At 40.0% G+C, this 17,236-nt stretch overlaps 2 protein-coding genes across 3 annotated transcripts in view; one reads left to right on the forward strand and one right to left on the reverse strand.

The window, feature by feature from the left end:
- Positions 1-17,236, forward strand: part of FILIP1L (filamin A interacting protein 1 like) — a 183,505-nt gene that overhangs the window by 154,290 nt on the left and 11,979 nt on the right. For both annotated transcript variants that reach the window (XM_079973377.1, XM_079973378.1), the window contains one exon: positions 14,182-16,948. In XM_079973377.1, coding sequence (XP_079829503.1) covers positions 14,182-16,948 — 2,767 coding nt within the window. The remainder of the gene's footprint in view (positions 1-14,181; positions 16,949-17,236) is intronic.
- Positions 1-17,236, reverse strand: part of CMSS1 (cms1 ribosomal small subunit homolog) — a 176,831-nt gene that overhangs the window by 142,065 nt on the left and 17,530 nt on the right. The gene's annotated exons all lie outside the window — the stretch shown is intronic.

Raw genomic sequence — 17,236 nt, forward strand, 5'->3', positions numbered from 1 at the left:
CTGACATAAAAGTTAGTTTTTAAGAATTTCACCCACTCTTCTAATTTCAAAACCACTAATCAATATCACATTATTTTCACCCCCCCCCCCGTTTTTATTTTTACATGATCCTTGGTAACTAAGTGTGTAGGACATACTAAAGAAACCGGCAAAAACTAAAGCCTGATTGATTCCTGTGGGGAATTTAAGCACATGCTGAACTTCTTTGCAGATAAGACCTTAAACCTTTAATTTTCGTTTACCATGCCCATTCCACCATGTGTGTGGAAACCCAATTACATTTCTAATTGTAAGAAATGCATTGTATCTAACAGGGACATTCTAATATCTGGCCATCTGAATTTGCTTTGCAAATGCCAGTGGATTACTGATGATTGATGGGAGTCATGTTTATAGATTCAACAATATGTTTATGGAACAAAGGGAAACTCTGAGGGCCTTGAATAGTAATGGTGTTGCTTTAGTGACATCACTGTGGACAATGTAACTTGTGGCCCATTACAACACTCCCTGTTCTCATCCTGTTCTCATCCTGAGGTAAAGTTCTTAATCTGAGGTACTACTTCTGGGTTAGTGGAGTCTGTAATCCAAAGTGTTTGTAACCCGAGCTACCACTTTATACTGTTCCAAATACACTAAATTCCATATAGACTTATTAACAGCACTATAACATTAACTGGTTTCATCCTCAAGATATATTTTTCCCAGAACATGCAATTTTCAAAATTCGTTAATATTAAACAATTAAAGTGTTCTGTGGTGACTGAACAGCCTCTTATGCAGATGTAATTTTATTAAAGTTGCTACTCCATCAATTGCAGCCATTCTAAGGTGTTTTTTCAAGAATCAACATAAAGTATGCCTTCATGTATTTATTTATTTTTCGTAACAGCCAGTTCTTCGCAAGCAGCTATCAGTTTAATGGAATCCGCTGGAATTCTAGTTTTTTAAATGTTAGAGGTTGGCATCCTTCAAAAATTAACTGGAATGGCAATTATTTAGCTCCTTTGACCATTAGAACCTTAAATGGAATGGAAGTGCTTGTACACATTACTTTTCCTTCCAGAAAAAGGTCAAAGGAGGTCACAGCTGATTTTTTGGAATATCAGAATAATAAAGAATAAATTAAAAGAAAAGCCTTCCAAGTAGAGAATGTAGCATAAAACCACATGGCTACCACAAAACGCCACACCACCTTCCTCTATGCCCTTTTAAAGCAATAAGGGAGAATGTGGGGATGCCCTCACCCTATCTTTCATGTCTCTGTGCCCATCTCTGCTACCCTGATGGAGGACAGCTAGTGTCTGCAGCAAGGAGCATGCTGTACCCATGAAGGCTCCTCACATGATTTAGAAACCAGCAGGATCAGGGTTCGTAATTATGCCGGGAGGCTACATTAGAGAAGCCTTCCTGCTGCAGACATTCAGACCTCCAACTCCTAGAGGATGACAGGACTGGTGATGGAGGGGGCGGAGCCAACATGCTTGTTTCCTCCTTCTCCCTCGCATCAATTGTGTGGAGAAATTGACCAGCCACATAGTACTACAGATCCCTAAACATCCACTGTCCTGCTCCATCCACAAACCACTCAGCTGAAAGGAGCAGAGGGGGCAGGAAACAGGTTAATGTAACAATAATATTGTGGGTGTAAACAAGCTTATTTATATTCTCACATCAGCTCTTAGAATTTCAGGTTTTAATCCTTCTCTATCCTAAGCGGTACTGATAAGAAAAAATATATAGAAAAAGGTATATAGTGTATTTACAACACCTCATTTAGCAAACCACATCCATTAATAATGTCAACTGCCACAAAGGGGCTGCCTTACAATGAAAATGGTAAAGATTATGTACTGTTTTGGGTTTTTTTCCCAAGTGTCTTTTTATCATCTGCTTCCCTTGATACCGATTGTTCACTCAAAATCCAAAGAAAATGCTTTTTACACTTTCTAAGGTTGTCTTTTGTATTCTATGCCATAACTAGGGAACTGTTGTAGTCCCCCTTGATGAAATGTCATTTAAAATCTGTTTCGGGGCCAATTAATGGATTTTGTACACCTATATTCCTTATGGTAATAATGAACAGAATGCAGTCATCAAAATTAGGTTCTTCTTTCCTCAGCAGGATTAAAGGCTTAGTTGAATGACTAATGTAGTACTGACTTCATAAGGGTAATGGCTAGAATGCACAATCATTGCTAACAGAGGCTCTACAGAACCCCATGTGGTAGAACTATTTTGCATTCTTTCATACAACTTTCTACATGTATTTCTCAGACTGTGATCTGAATAACCACTTTAAAAGGTACTAGAAAAAGCTCTGCTCTTGCGAGAAGCAAAGGATACTTCTTACCAGATGAAAGGGAGATATCATGGCTGCCACATGTCCCATCACAAATACTATGACATTTGAAGGGGAGTTAAGCATTTGCCTGTGGCATGTTTGCCACTTGTGAGTAGTCAGAATCCCATTCCACACTGGTAGCATTGGAATCCAGGAACACTGTAGCTCAGATGAATTATATGTAAGCTTGACCCACAAGATCTCAACCACACAGCAGTGGCAAACCACCACTTGATTTAAAACCTAACCTAAGCATTTCTTTACACTGCAGTCATGGGGGAACCCATCACCCAATGTTAAATAAAAACACCAAACACATCCCATCTTTATATCCTGTCCTCTTCACCATTCTTCACGTCTCCAAATCAATATTTCTTAGCACAGCACAAGTTCAACCATGTATGAGTTATAGCATCCCCCTTCCACTCCCATTCCTCAACAGTACTGCTCAACAATACAAGAGACAACTCCACACTCCCAACTGCACCCAGCCAACAATGAGCTTCTCCTTGTTAAGGAAAAGCAAGTTTAATAACTACTAGAGACTGAAATGTTTCTAAAGTGCTGCAGTCAAACCTAGAAAACTAAGGCACCACAAACACACATACAAACAGCGCCTAAGAATTACTGATTGATAAGCAGCTATTTAAGTAGCAAAACCAAATAGATTTAATTGCAATGCTGTCATTCCTGACCTTTTCCAGCTGTTGAAATATTCTTGCAAGTTATCCAGCTCTAAAAATTTTTAATTATGCAAGGGAACTGCATCTCTTTCTAACGTAAGATTAACCTTGGCCATCTTTTTTCACTGTGATTCCCATGGATTGTATATGTAGTACTGCATGTTATACTTCAGGCTTACCTAAGAAGATTTTTGAGATTTGTATCAAACTGTCTGTATTTAGTGCTACAAGCTTTCTTTCGGTAGGGATTCTGATTGTAAGACTGTCTCGGGTTTTCACATTCAAATTTAAGCTGCATAACTAACTTGTGAGAGGTGTTACAACTCCTGAAGGGAGCTGGGTTCTTGTTAGCATTTCACACAATATTATCAGCATACATCCAGAATCTCTTGCAGCCTGCAGCCTTCTGGGACCTAATGAAATCTCTAGCTTTCACACAGCAGATGCCAAGAATTTGATACAGAAGAACCAACAGTCCATTTCTAGGAATAACCTATCACATTAACACTACCAAGCTTTATTGCACTCAGCAGGGCATGGTGGAGAGATAGACTGTACTCCGTCACAGTCAACAGCAGAGAGCACTTCCTCTTCTCACACTAATTTAGTGCATGAACACCTGAAATTAAGTCTGCTGGCAGATGTGCAAGCTGAGGTACAGAGACAGTACATGCATCTTCCCACAGAAGAAAATGCTTGGGCTCAGCTTCATGTGTTCTAAATAAGCATGCAACGTGCTTCTTCTTTGGGCTCATATTTAAAATATGCTACATGTTTTTATATATACACACACACACACACACTATTACACCTTTTTAATGCCCTCCCCATCACACCCTTCACATGTCACCAGCATTCTTCCATACTTTTGTCACAACTTTGGCTCCCCCTTGATGCAGGTTATGTTTTACAGATAAGCCCTCTTTCCGCTTGTTTAGAATGGCTGAACCCACTCTAGGGATTACCATATTTACCGAAGCTGCTACGTCAGACCATTCTATTGCCGTAATTCATCCAAGCACTGGAATGCTGCTGCTCTCCTTCAACTTCCTACCAGCTGACAGGAAATTTAGGCACAAATGTGGACCAATCACAATCCAGCTCCCGGGGGGAGGGAAAATTCAGCTGAATGTTAATGTAATAAATAATATGAACCCAGTGCAATAGGAAACGAGAGGCGTATAAAGAAGCAAAGTAAATTAAGCATGGGCAGTGTGCGAATAAGGGAAGTTATAATATAGGAAAGGAAGCAGGGAGCAAGAAAGATGTTCATGGTTGACGACAGAAAATAAGAGGCAGGATAGCTAAACATGGCATTTCAGAAGGAAAGGCATCATGAGATGGGGCAGAATGGCTGAAGGAGGGAGGAAAGAGGAAGTAGTATTAGTAGAAAGAATCAGAGTTGGAAATCATAGAGTTGGAAGGAACCCACGAGTGTCCTCTAGCCCAATCCTCTGCATTGCAGGAAGCTTTTTGCCCAACGTGGGGCTCAAACCCATGACCCTGAGATGAAGAGTTTCATGCTCTACCAACAAAGCTATCAAGCGGTGGAGGAGCTCCTACTTTCCCAGTGCCAACTCAGTGTCTAGACCTGCATCACATGCCCTTTAGGCTGGGAGCCAAGGTGGTCATACCAGACTTAACTTTTGCATTCAGTCAATGGGGGGGGGGGAATAGTCTCAGAGTACGCCCAGTTCCTGGAAATGTTCTGGGAAAATGACATTTATGACCAGTCAACAATAAGTTGTTAGTGGCAAAGAGCCATTTCCAAATGCATCCAAAATATTAGCTAATTTAAGAAAGATAAAGTATCAGAATGGTTGCGTAATTTTTCTTGAGTTTCCTCAAGATATCAGCACAAACCAGCAAATTACAGTAATACTTGAAGGAAAGAATGTTGTAATGCACAGAGGAACAGATACTCTTCTCAAAACAATTCTTTAGAACAGCCATAAACTGAGTCATGGTCCAAAGCACACTTCCTGAGAAGCAATGCTCCCTGAAACCAGCGAAGCTCACTTCCAGGTCGTGCAAGTGCATTTAGGATCAGGATGCCAGTGCCCATTCCAAAGAACAGGAAACTTGCTAAATCAAGGAACTCAATAGTCGTATGTCACACAACTTTTGGACAAGACGTGACTCCAGAGATTTGCAAGTGAAACCATATGAGATTAATTAAATACACAAACATGCAAATTTGGAGACAAAGCTCAACAGTAACAAAACATTGGTTTTCCCTAACCCCTCCATTTATGTGGCTTGCAGCCATACTTAATACACCCTATAGCCAGAATCCTAGAAACGCTGCTATTACTAGTAACTGCCTTCATGTTGTACAACCAAAATTCAATTGCCTTAAGATTTTAAGTCAAAAGCAAACTAATTGTGCTCCTAATATACTTTAGAAATGCTGTATCTAATACAAAAAGCTGCTGCGCCACTGCCACTGGAAGACAGCATGCTTTTTGTGATAAGGTATCCCGGTACTTCTTACTTAACTGTTACCTTATACCTCATAGAGCATGAGCTAGAATTTTCCCTCAGATATAACTCATGAGAGGACCATGGGCAATCCACTGTCTCTTAAAGCTTCCCCCATCTGTGCAATGGGGGAATTAAAAATGGCTCATGTGAGACAGCTGTTGTGTTCTGAACACTTAGGGGAAATGGCATATGAATACCAAGTATCTTTAGATTCTACACTATGCTAACATCATGGGTGCTAGCAAGGAAGTAGTGAGCTTCCCATTGTCCCAATGTGCTTTAGCAAAAACCAGCTTATGGTGTCTGGAGCAAGACAGTACTTTCTCATCTTGTGGGAAGACGATACCTTCTCTCCTCTAGCACTTGGGATCCTAGCACTGAAATCAATGTTTTTTTAACCTCTTTATTTTTTTTGAGGCACCATAAACAGCCAAGATGAACTTGGGGTTACCTTAGGGCCCCAAAGAGCCCACAACATTCTTGAGAGCAGCTCTGTTTTCTCCACCCCCTATTGCTGTTCTTCTGGGGGAGAGACATAATTCAGTGGTACAGCATCTGCCTTGTCTGCAGAAACTCCCAGGTTCAATCCCTGATGTCTCCAGGTTGGGTTGGGAATGCCTCCTGTCTGAAACCCTGGAGAGTCACTGGTAGTCACACGCAGGCAAGATTGAACTAGGTCTGACTCAGAACAAGGCAGCTATTCTTACTGCCAGAACTAGAACTTTTGTTTCTGGTAGGAACTCAGCATTTGGGGTGAGCAGGCTTCTGTTCTTCACTAAGAGACCCAGGGGCTTTGGGCACCTAAGACCAGTCCACCAAACTACATAAAAATAAAGAAATGTTTGGTACTTTGGGTCAAGAACAAACAAGGGGCAGGGGAGACCCAATATAGTCATTCCGTTCATTATATGATTACATTAAAAAGCTAAACCGGCAAGTTTAATTTAGGAACAAGAGAGGAAAGCAAAGTCAGAAGATGAATTAAAATTCAGGGAGTTCTTTCCTCATAGCCCTGTGCTCTGACCACCATCCCACATCTCTAGTGTCTAATCTTTCCATTTCCTCCTGTTAGCCTTGCATCTGCACAACAGTAATTTCCTGGCTGATGTAAAACTCAATGAGTTCCAGTTTCTGCTGCTACAAATGAAATCACTTGCTCCTTTTCTGGCCTAGAATCAATCTAGTCATGAGATAGAAAAGGAAGGCGCTTAACTAACTCTCTCTCTCTCTCTCTCTCTCTCTCTCTCTCACCACAAATGGGAGAACAAATAAGATGGCATTTCTGCTCAATAACTGAAGCTTCATCATTAAAAATAAACAGTCTCCTTATAAATGCTCACTGCAAGCAAGGGTAAACCAGATCAAGGCCATTTCATTAGGCTGGAGGGTAAGCGGTTAGAAGGCAGACAAATCTAGCCTCGGAATTCAGCCTAGGTATGTACCGAATGAGGCTTAAGGCTAAGGAATGCAAGCAGAAACCTCTATGATTGCTGCAACAAAGGCTGGTTGGCAACATGTAGAGCAATCCTATACAGGTTTACTCAGATGCAAATCTTATGGAGTTTAGTAAGATGTACTGAAATGTGCACAAAAATTTCAAGAGCTCCGATTATCTTCCACACATTGGCTTTTCTAGTTATTGGAAGCAGAAGTGAGCCTCAAATTCAGGTTGGAAATGTACATGTAAGGCAAATTTATATATGTTCACTGAAGGATCTTTGTGAACTAAGTCAGGACTACTGGAGTTTACAGAGAGGCTCTCAATAGCTGCTCTCTCTCTCTCTCTCTCTCTCTCTCACACACACACACACACACACTTAAAATGATGAATGGTGGGACAGCCCATAAATTCCAGGTTCAGCATATGTCAACATTACCATTCAATTGCAAGTCAAACTTTACGTATTGATTCAGTAGGAAGTTCCACTGAGTTCAATGCGGCTTCTGCCCAGGTAAGTGGATGGCAGGATTACAACATTAGGCTGCTATCCAAACGCCACTGAATTCAGTGGAGTTTCCTTCAAAGTCATTATGCACAGGGATGAACTGTTGAGTTATTTGTGCACCAAAGCAGCTGGTCAAAACAAACAAACTGTAAGAGTTGATTCGAAATTAAAAACCTCTTATAGGCTAATTTAGATTTACATCCAGAGTGTGCATGTGGACTTTTGAAACTTCAAACAAAATCTTAAAGACTGCAGTGTCAAATTGAAGAGGTATTGGTGCTTGTAACCTCAAAATCCACTTGTTGCCCACTTATGGTGCAGAAGATACTAGGTCCTAAGCCTAAGGCAATTGTTGTAGATACTCATAAAACCTAGAAAAGAATAACTGCAGGGGAAGTTCAGATATATGAACTCTAACATATTTTTTCAAGACTAAAATAAAGCTTAACACATTATATTATAAAATATGATGTTGCTACAAGCTGTTCTCATTACCTAAATAAAAAGTGTAATAATAAGCCATAATAAGAATAGGACATTGTTGTAAGAGACTCTAAAAGACAAGCCGTAAAAGAGATGCTTATCTGAATCAGTCTAGCTCATATTCATGTCTATAAAACTTAATTCAAACAACTGCTTTTGCTGGAATTTATTCAATTTTTGAATTTAAAAAAGAAAGAAATCCAAATGCTTGGCTACATGATACATCTGACTTTCCTTTCATGGTTGCTGCATTCTTATGAAAAAGAACTGAAAGTCAAAGTAAGTTATTTCATCCATTTAAGAAGTTGGTTATTTATTAATAAATCACATTCATTTTTCATGCTTGCACAAATAAATACAGCTCGGGACACAGAACAACATGATAATCCTATATCAAATATCAAGAATGTGCACTATTGTGAAAACTTTCAAATTCCAATCACCCAAACATTTAACTCACAGTTTTAGAACAGCTTCCCTTTGTTCCTAAGATGGCTGGAATGTAAATGAAGAAATTAAGACTCTCACATGACAGTTATATCATGTCATAATATTAATTTCTTTCTTTAAATACATTTCCAGCTACAGTATAAAAGGAAACAACAACCTTTCATTTCTCTGTAGATTGAGAACTACATTTGTCAACCTTTCCATCTCTTAAGCTTCTTCACTGGAGCAGAGGGGAAGGGGAGCCAAATAAAGGAAAGGCTCTTTTTGATATGGCTGCAACTTCAAAATGAACTCAATAAGTGTGCAACTCCAGACAGATTAGATTATTTTAAAAAGTCAATTCTGCATGTCAACTTCCCTTTAGAGCTTTTTGGAAAATTCACAAAGTTCTATGGGAACATGAATATGTGTGACAATCTCTTTGCCTGTCTCTTCGTTTTATTTCTGCACTTGGCAAACTTTGGCTACAACTGTCTAAATCAGGGGGGAGGAACCTCGGGCTCAGGGCCAAATGTGTCCCTCCAAGTCTCTCTATCCAGCCCTTGGGAACTTCTTCTCTGTCGGTATCCATTCGAGACAATTTGGTCCACAATCCACAGCCATGCCACATTTTACCTTGTCTACCAATAGGAAGCCTATCTGAAGAGCCATTGATAAGACAGCCGTTAAAAGCAGAAGCTATCCAAATTGCAATAATACTCTCAAGGCCTTGCAAGTCTACATAATTGCTTTGGCAATAAACTTCACAGGATGGGTACCACAACTAATCCTGTTGTTTCATCTACCCCAGCCAATTCTCAGCTTCGTAACTTGAAGCAAGGGCCCATTCCAGAAGTTGTTAGACTCAACCCAAGTAAGAATGGACAATGGTTAGGGATGAGGGAAGCTGATTTACAACATCTGAAGGGCCACAGGTTGCCTTCCTCTGATTTAAGGGAAATTTCAGTAGGATCCCCTCTTGAGACAGGGGAGCTCATAGGGAAACGAAGTACAAGTCTTCAGGGACATGGATATTTCTGACATTTTGAAGTTCTGCAAACGTAGTTGTTTTCCAGCTGCTTGGGCCCTCTCACCTTTTTTATATTATGCCTTGTTAAATTTGGGATATCATAGATATATATGCAAGTTAAAAGGATAATTCAATTATGACCGGATAAGTCTTTTATGATGGAGAGATTTTATATTATTTGGTTATGTTTAAGTATTATATTTTGGAAGGGAAATACATCCCCCTCCTTTTTTTAATGCTGGCTCCTGAATAATACTGCATACCTATGCTTCCACTATAAATTGATTTTACATAAGCTCTTCCCCCCCTTTCAAAAACAGATGTATTTTAAGACACAAAAGGAGCTACTTTTTATTCCCACTAGATCTTTTTAATTCCATCATACTCTTTTTCTTAACTAAATAGGAAAATGTTTCCAACATGCTGAGGATATCCCCTCTTGTTCCCGAATGGATTTTTCTGGAAAAAGAAAGACGACAAAAGCCTTCCAGGAATACTCCCGGTTTTATACCAAATTAAAACCACAGCTGTGTCAAGCTGTTTTTTCAACACAAGCAGGATGTGCTGAGATTTCCACCTCAGTCCAAGAGTAAATTTGCTTGTCCGTGTCGGTTGCTTCCATGTAACGTATATGGAATTTATTTTAGACCTGGATGCTAAGTATTTGCACCAGCAATATGAGAAAGCATATCTGTTTGCAATAAGAGCGTCGTGTTGCCGTAGTGTCAGCTATGTAGAGTATGCTTCATAAAGCTGGCTCCAAACTGCAACTGAATACTATTATTATAATTGCTACTGCTACTATTACCACTACAATGTATTACCCGTCCTTTACCCTAAGGTGCCAGGACAGATTATAAAAATTAAAACGCAACATTAACATTAAAGCACAATATTATACACTATTAAAAACAGTTTAAAACAAATTGCAGAAATAAGGTGGGTCCTAAAAATATACTTCTCAGGTATCAAAAGCCAGGGTGAACAGGTGCATCTTCAGCATTCACCCAAAGCTGTAGAATGATGGTGCCAGACACACCTCTGTGGGAAGGGCAGTGAAGCAACCAGGAGTGCACCCTCTGCCAATCTGAGCACCCTAGAGGGTCGGTAGGGAAGGAGACAATCTTTCAGGTATTGGAGGCCTCCAAGTCATTTAGGACTTTAAACACTAACGTGAGACACAATAGCTCTTACAGCATTCTGTACATAGTACTCCATTCAGTATACAGCGCAACAAGAGAGTATGGTAAGGAAACAAACAAACATAATACACCCAGGCCTTTCTCAAATTATCTCAGGCTTCAGATCCTTCTCCGTCTTTCACTGGAGGAGACACTTTCACTGGGAAACAAAGCAAACTACTACAGGTGGCCACTTCTCTCATTGTGATTTTGTTGCAAGATTTTGTTGGGCTTCAAATCCCATGAGGCCCAGCCAGCATGGCCAATGATTCGGGATGGTGGAGCTGTGGTCCATCATCATCTGCAGGGACCCAGCCTTTCCTTACTAACCACGAGGGAACTATGTGGGAAGCATCTGCACTGCCAAATGCTGCAGGGATTTGCTGTGACTACCCAAAGCAAAGCAAAGCTGCTCTCTTGCAACCTTCTAGATCTCCACAATGAGTAGCAATGCTTAGTCCTCTTCATGCTGGTAAACCTACGCTTGGGTTGCAGTATGACTTCAGACTGCAGGAGAGAGGCTCATATAATACAATGCTTGGGGGGGGGAGTACAGTGGTACCTCCGGTTAAGAACTTAATTCGTTCCGGAGGGCCGTTCTTAACCTGAAACTGTCCTTAACCTGAAGCACCACTTTAGCTAATGGGGCCTCCTGCTGCTGCGGTGCTGCCAGAGCATGACTTCTGTTCTCATCCTGAAGCAAAGTTCTTAACCCGAGGTACTATTTCTGGGTTAATGGAGTCTGTAACCTGAAGCATCTGTAACCTGAAGCATCTGTAACCCGAGGTACCACTGTAAATTCATAAATTCAAGGGACTTAAACGCAACAGCTCTCAGCTACTTCCTACAAAGGCAAATACTCTGAGCATATATAACTCAGCATTTTCCGATTCATTGAGAGAGCGGGGAAACTTATTGTGTATGCACTGGAAAGAAAACTGGAAGTGGAAATCAAAGCTATAACAATTTCTTTTAAAATTCAACCCACCCCTCCCGCCGCAATGATAATCAGTATTGTCAGCTCCAACATGCTGGTCATGTCTGGGGTACGTATACCACTCATTCTCTGCAGCACCTCATGCATGCAATTAGGGAGATGCAGAAGGGCAATCTATTTGTGGAAACCTTATTGGATCACATAACTTTCCTGCAAAGTCAGGGGAATAGACTTCAATGTGGCATAAGCACTTGGATCAGAGCATTTACTTCCTGGCACTCTCTCAACAGCTTTGAAAGGTAATACTTCAAAAAGAGCATAAATATACAAGATGGGCACAATTAAGTATGCATAACCTCAGTGCAAGAGTAGCCATACATCATCCATGCAAAATGAACCGTATTGCCTAATCAATGCTAGAACTGTTCAAATCCCACTCTCGGAAAAAAATTAGGATTCTGCAGTCAATTGCAGAGATGTAAAGGAAGATTAGTAGTTAAATACTTTAGCTTATTAAGCTAGTGAGTAATTGTCACATGCCAGACCTATGACTGAATACTGTTATGTCTTTGGGGTTTTGTCAAGCCAATGTTCATTTAAAAAGAAAACTTCCACGACAAAGTAGTATTTCATAAGATGAAAATTCAGTCCAGTGACTAAATCTGAGTATTATCGTAAGCCTAACCACATGGATTCCCAAAAACAGAATGAAAATGATGGTTACTCTTCTGTTATGATTTGGTATCTATGGCAATAGCTTTCATCAGCTTCATGACAAACATTCACAGGCAGAAACTAGAGAGGCAATGTGTTTCATTAAGGAAAATAAAAAGTGATGCTTCATAGTAAGAGACATACCTATCCTCTCCAGTTCTTGCATTAGATTCAAATTCCCCTCTCTCTCTAAGGCAGGCATAGGCAAACTCGCCCCTCCAGATGGTTTGGGACTACAACTCCCATCATCCCTAGCTAACAAGACCAGTGGTCAGGGATGATGGGAGTTGTAGTCCCAAAACATCTGGAGGGCCGAGTTTGCCTATGCCTGCTCTAAGGTAACACTCCCTTTAGTCTCTTTTTTGCAGTGCATTTTTGGCCCCCTTTACTGTTTACAGTAAAGGCTCATTGAAAGCCAATTTCACTATATTATCTTCATGCTGTCTGTTGTATACAAAGCTGGAGTATAAAGAATTCTACTTATGGTGCCCCATAAATATAAATACTATTTATATTGTCAAAGCCATCTACTTGTCCCTCAATACGTTTTATATTTAAATATATGTACATGTGCACACAAACACTCAGCTTTTCAGTTCCAGAAGACCCGCAAGGCAGCACACAAAACATCAATGAAAACAAATAAATAAGAACTAAGAGTCCACAGCAAAATAAACAAAAGCACTGAAGGTTATGCCTTCAACTAAACAATGTCTCTAAGTGCAGCCACTGCTGCTTTGTTTACTGAATTCTACATGAAGAGATTGTAGGTTACAACAGTTGTGTTTAATGAAAAACCCAGCCCCAGGCCATGACAACAGTGACCCCCATGTTACAGAGGAGTGAGTGGATTTTGCAGTGCTGGACATAATTTTTAATTGGAAAATTTCTATGCAAATAGGATGAATTGCATTGGAAAGCCGATGACTCCATTGGTAGAACATGAGACTCTTAATCTCAGGGTTGTGGGTCTAGTTGGACTAGATAAGCCTTGTGGTCCCTTCCAATGCTACAATTCTATTATTCTGATGTGCTAAAGGGTATCTAATTTAGAATGTTTATTTTACTTGAGTTTAGTAAGCAGAGCTAAGCACTTTGAAACTGCCAAGCTTGCCTAATAATGTATTTTTAATTGGTAACCATTCATTTTCACTAATGAACTTATGAAATGGAATATTCTCCGCAAAAACAGAAAGCACTGAAAAGTGTTCTACCCCACATAAAACTGTCTATTACTAAGCTAATTATAGTTATTACCACCTTAAGGGGCGTTTTCTGGATCTGAACATATTGCCTTAGGCAATTAATGGGAGTGGGGGATCAAACTATTATTTACTGCTACGAAAAAAAAGAAAATTAAGATAAGGCTTCCAACACGAAAATACTAAAGCTCTCCGAAAAGTAGAGTTTCGTGCAATTAACATTTGTGTATTTTTAATGTAGCTTTGTATAGCCATAATAGGACTTTTAAAATATGACACAGGCAGGTAACATGCTATTAAAAAGTATATTGGGTCATGAAATGTCTATATACAGGGCAAGATATTGGCCTTTTGCTAACATGAAAAGATGCATGGCAGTGAGTTTTAGATCTAGTGTGCCAGAACCACAAATATGCCCATAAAATGGTAATTACAAGGCAGAAGATAACATGAAATTACAAGATGCAATCTACCTTCTACCTCCTTCCTACCCTAGGGCAATATATAATCCACATTAGCATCCACACCAAAGGAAGAGGAGAAGGAGGTATGGAAGCGGATACCTTTGAACAAGTTAAAATTACAACTGCGGGAAATGTATAATATCTGTTCAAGAAATATTATTTTATCTGTTCAAATGTTTTCTAAAAGAAAGAATTTCATATTTTCTAAAACAGCACTTCATTTCTTAAGTATATATCTGAAACACTATCACAAAAGTAATTTTGATTATTTTTTTGCCTTTCAGATTGAAAAAGCTTATTGACCAAGACGCAGCCTATCAGGCAAAAAAAGAAAAGGAAAACAGCAAGAAAATAAACAAATTGAAGGAGGAGCTGACAAAACTCAAAACATTTGCGTTAATGGTCGTGGATGAACAGCAAAGACTCACAGAACAGCTAAGCTTGCAAAGCCAAAAGATCCAAGACTTGACCATCACTGCGGAACAAGCTCATGAGAAACTCTCCACCGCAGAAACAAAAGCTCAAGAAGAGGAACAGAAAGCTCTCCGGCTGGAAGCAGAACTTCAGGCGCAGTCCTGTAAGGCCTGCCAAGAACAGGAGGTTGCCATGGCCAAACTAACCAATGAAGAGAGCCAGAACCGCCAGCTCCGCTTAAAATTAACAGCCCTCAGTCGGCAAATTGATGAACTTGAGGAGACTAATAAGTCATTGCGGAAGGCGGAAGAAGAACTGCAAGACCTGAGAGAGAAAATGAACCGAGGGGAATGCGGAAACTCTACCCTTATGTCTGAAGTAGAAGAACTAAGGAAAAGGGTACTGGAGATGGAAGGGAAGGACGAAGAACTCATAAAAATGGAGGAACAGTGCAGGGAGCTTCACAAGAAGCTAGAAAAAGAAGCATCCCAGAGTAAGAACTTCAAAGCAGAAGTTGATAAACTCAACAAGAGAATAATGGAGCTTGAGAAACTGGAGGATGCTTTCAGCAAGAGCAAGCAGGAATGTTACTCTTTGAAATGCAACCTTGAAAAAGAAAAAATGTTAACAAAGCAGCTGTCGCAGGAACTGGATGGCTTAAAAGCCCGTATAGGAGAGCTTGAAATAATTGAAAGCAAATTGGAAAAAACAGAGCTCACACTTAAGGAAGATTTGACTAAACTGAAATCATTAACGGTCATGCTTGTAGATGAGAGGAAAACAATGAATGAGAAAATAAAACAAACAGAAGAAAAACTACAAACTGCAAACACACAACTTCAGCTGGAACAAAAAAAAGTTATGTCAGTCACCGAAAAACTGATTGAAGAAAGCAAGAAGGCATTAAAATCTAAAACTGATGCAGAGGAAAAAATGTCCCATCTCACAAGAGACAGGGATGAGTTGAAAAACAAACTAAAAGCAGAGGAAGAGAAAGGAAGTGATCTCTCCTCCAAAATGAACCTGCTAAGGAAAAAGCTTCAGTCCTTAGAAGCCATTGAAAAGGAGTTTCTTAAAAATAAACTTAAGGAAACTACCAAGCCTAGCCCATCTTTGCAGCAAGAAAACAACAAGATTAAAGAACTAGCCCAGGAAATTGAGAGGCTCAAGCACAAACTTAAAGAAATGAAAGCCATAGAAGATGATCTCATGAAAACAGAGGACGAATTTGAATCTTTAGAACGTAGATATATCAATGAACAAGACAAAGCCAGATTCCTATCAGAGGAACTTGATGTTGTGAAAAGAGAATTGGCTCGGTATAAGTTAGCAGAGAAGACGGAATGCAACCACGAACAGAGATTATTCAGGAAACTCAAGGAAGAAGCAGCCAAATCAGGACACCTTTCAAGGGAAGTAGATGCACTGAAGGAGAAAATTCACGAGTACATGGCAACAGAAGATTTAATATGTCATCTAAGGGAAGACCATACAATCCTGCAGAAGAAACTCACCCACCAAGAAAACAAAAACAAAGAATTGGGAAGAGAAATGGAAATCCTTACTAAAGAACTAGAGAGGTATCGGCGTTTCAGTAAGAGCCTCAGACCAAGTCTCAATGGAAGGAGAATTTCCGACTTGCAAGTTCTCTCTAAGGAAGTTCAAACAGAACCAGCAGACAATGAACCACCTGATTACAAGAGTCTAGTTCCTTTGGAACGGGCTGTCATAAATGGACATTTATATGAAGAGAGTGACAATGAAGAAGACGACGACAACAATGATGATGAGCAAACAATATCCTTCAAGTACAATGCCGCTGTTGCAAATGCAGTAAACAATAGTAAACTTTGGATACCGTGGATGAAGTCCAAAGAAAGCCACATCCAAAATGGAAAAGTTCTCACCAAGCAGAATGGAAACTGCATTCAGCCTGGAAATTTGGTTCTAAGCCATACACCAGGCCAGCCTCTTCATATAAAAGTTACTCCTGACCATGGACAAAACACAGCTACCCTTGAAATAACAAGCCCTACTACAGAGAGTTCCCACTCTTTTACAAGCACAGCTGTGATACCCAACTGTGGCACACCAAAGCAAAGAATAACCATAATTAAAAATGGGTCTTTGACGCCTATAAAATCTAAAGTAGCTGATGGTTATACAAGTCCAGAGCAAGCCGTGCCACCACTTACTGTGTCTGCCTTTGCTAGATCTCAAACACCTGAATCATGTGGCTCAGTAACTCCTGACAGGACAATGTCCCCTCTGGCTCTTACAAGTTCTTCAAGTTCCCCGGAGCAGGTACTTTCACCAGAGCCTCTGGAAACTGGTGACAAGCATGCTATCTTTAGAGTATCTCCTGAAAGGCAGTCATCCTGGCAGTTTCAGAGATCTAACAGTTCTGGTTCTAGTGTGATAACTACTGAAGATAATAAAATACATATTCACTTAGGAAGCCCTTATGTTCAAGCTATTCCTAATTCAGCAAAAAACATTAGCCCTTGCACCACAGCGCAGGATAGCAGAAGTCCAGCGTTAGCTAACGGAACGCCAACTAAAGGTGTCAACAAAATCACCAGCAGCATCACTATTACACCAACAGCCACTCCTCTCTCACGGCAATCACAAATTACAGTAAGTAATGTGTATAACTGACCCTCCCTCGCTGTGTTGACTTACTTACTTACCACCAGTACAAACTTATACTCTACATCCTGGCAAGAAAGATTTGGGACTATTTTAATTAGAACTTTGTGAGAATTCCTTGCATGTGGTCCAACAACAGCATACAGAACTAACATGAAGATCCGTCTCTTTAAACATATATAAAGTGTGCACTTACTGTATTACCTGTTCATTTAAATAACTTTTTGTAAGACACTTAAGACTTGCACCTGTATAAATGCATCTTTGTGTATTGAC

This window comes from Podarcis cretensis (assembly GCF_951804945.1).
Source record: "Podarcis cretensis genome assembly, chromosome: 4".
Lineage (NCBI taxonomy): Eukaryota > Metazoa > Chordata > Lepidosauria > Squamata > Lacertidae > Podarcis > Podarcis cretensis.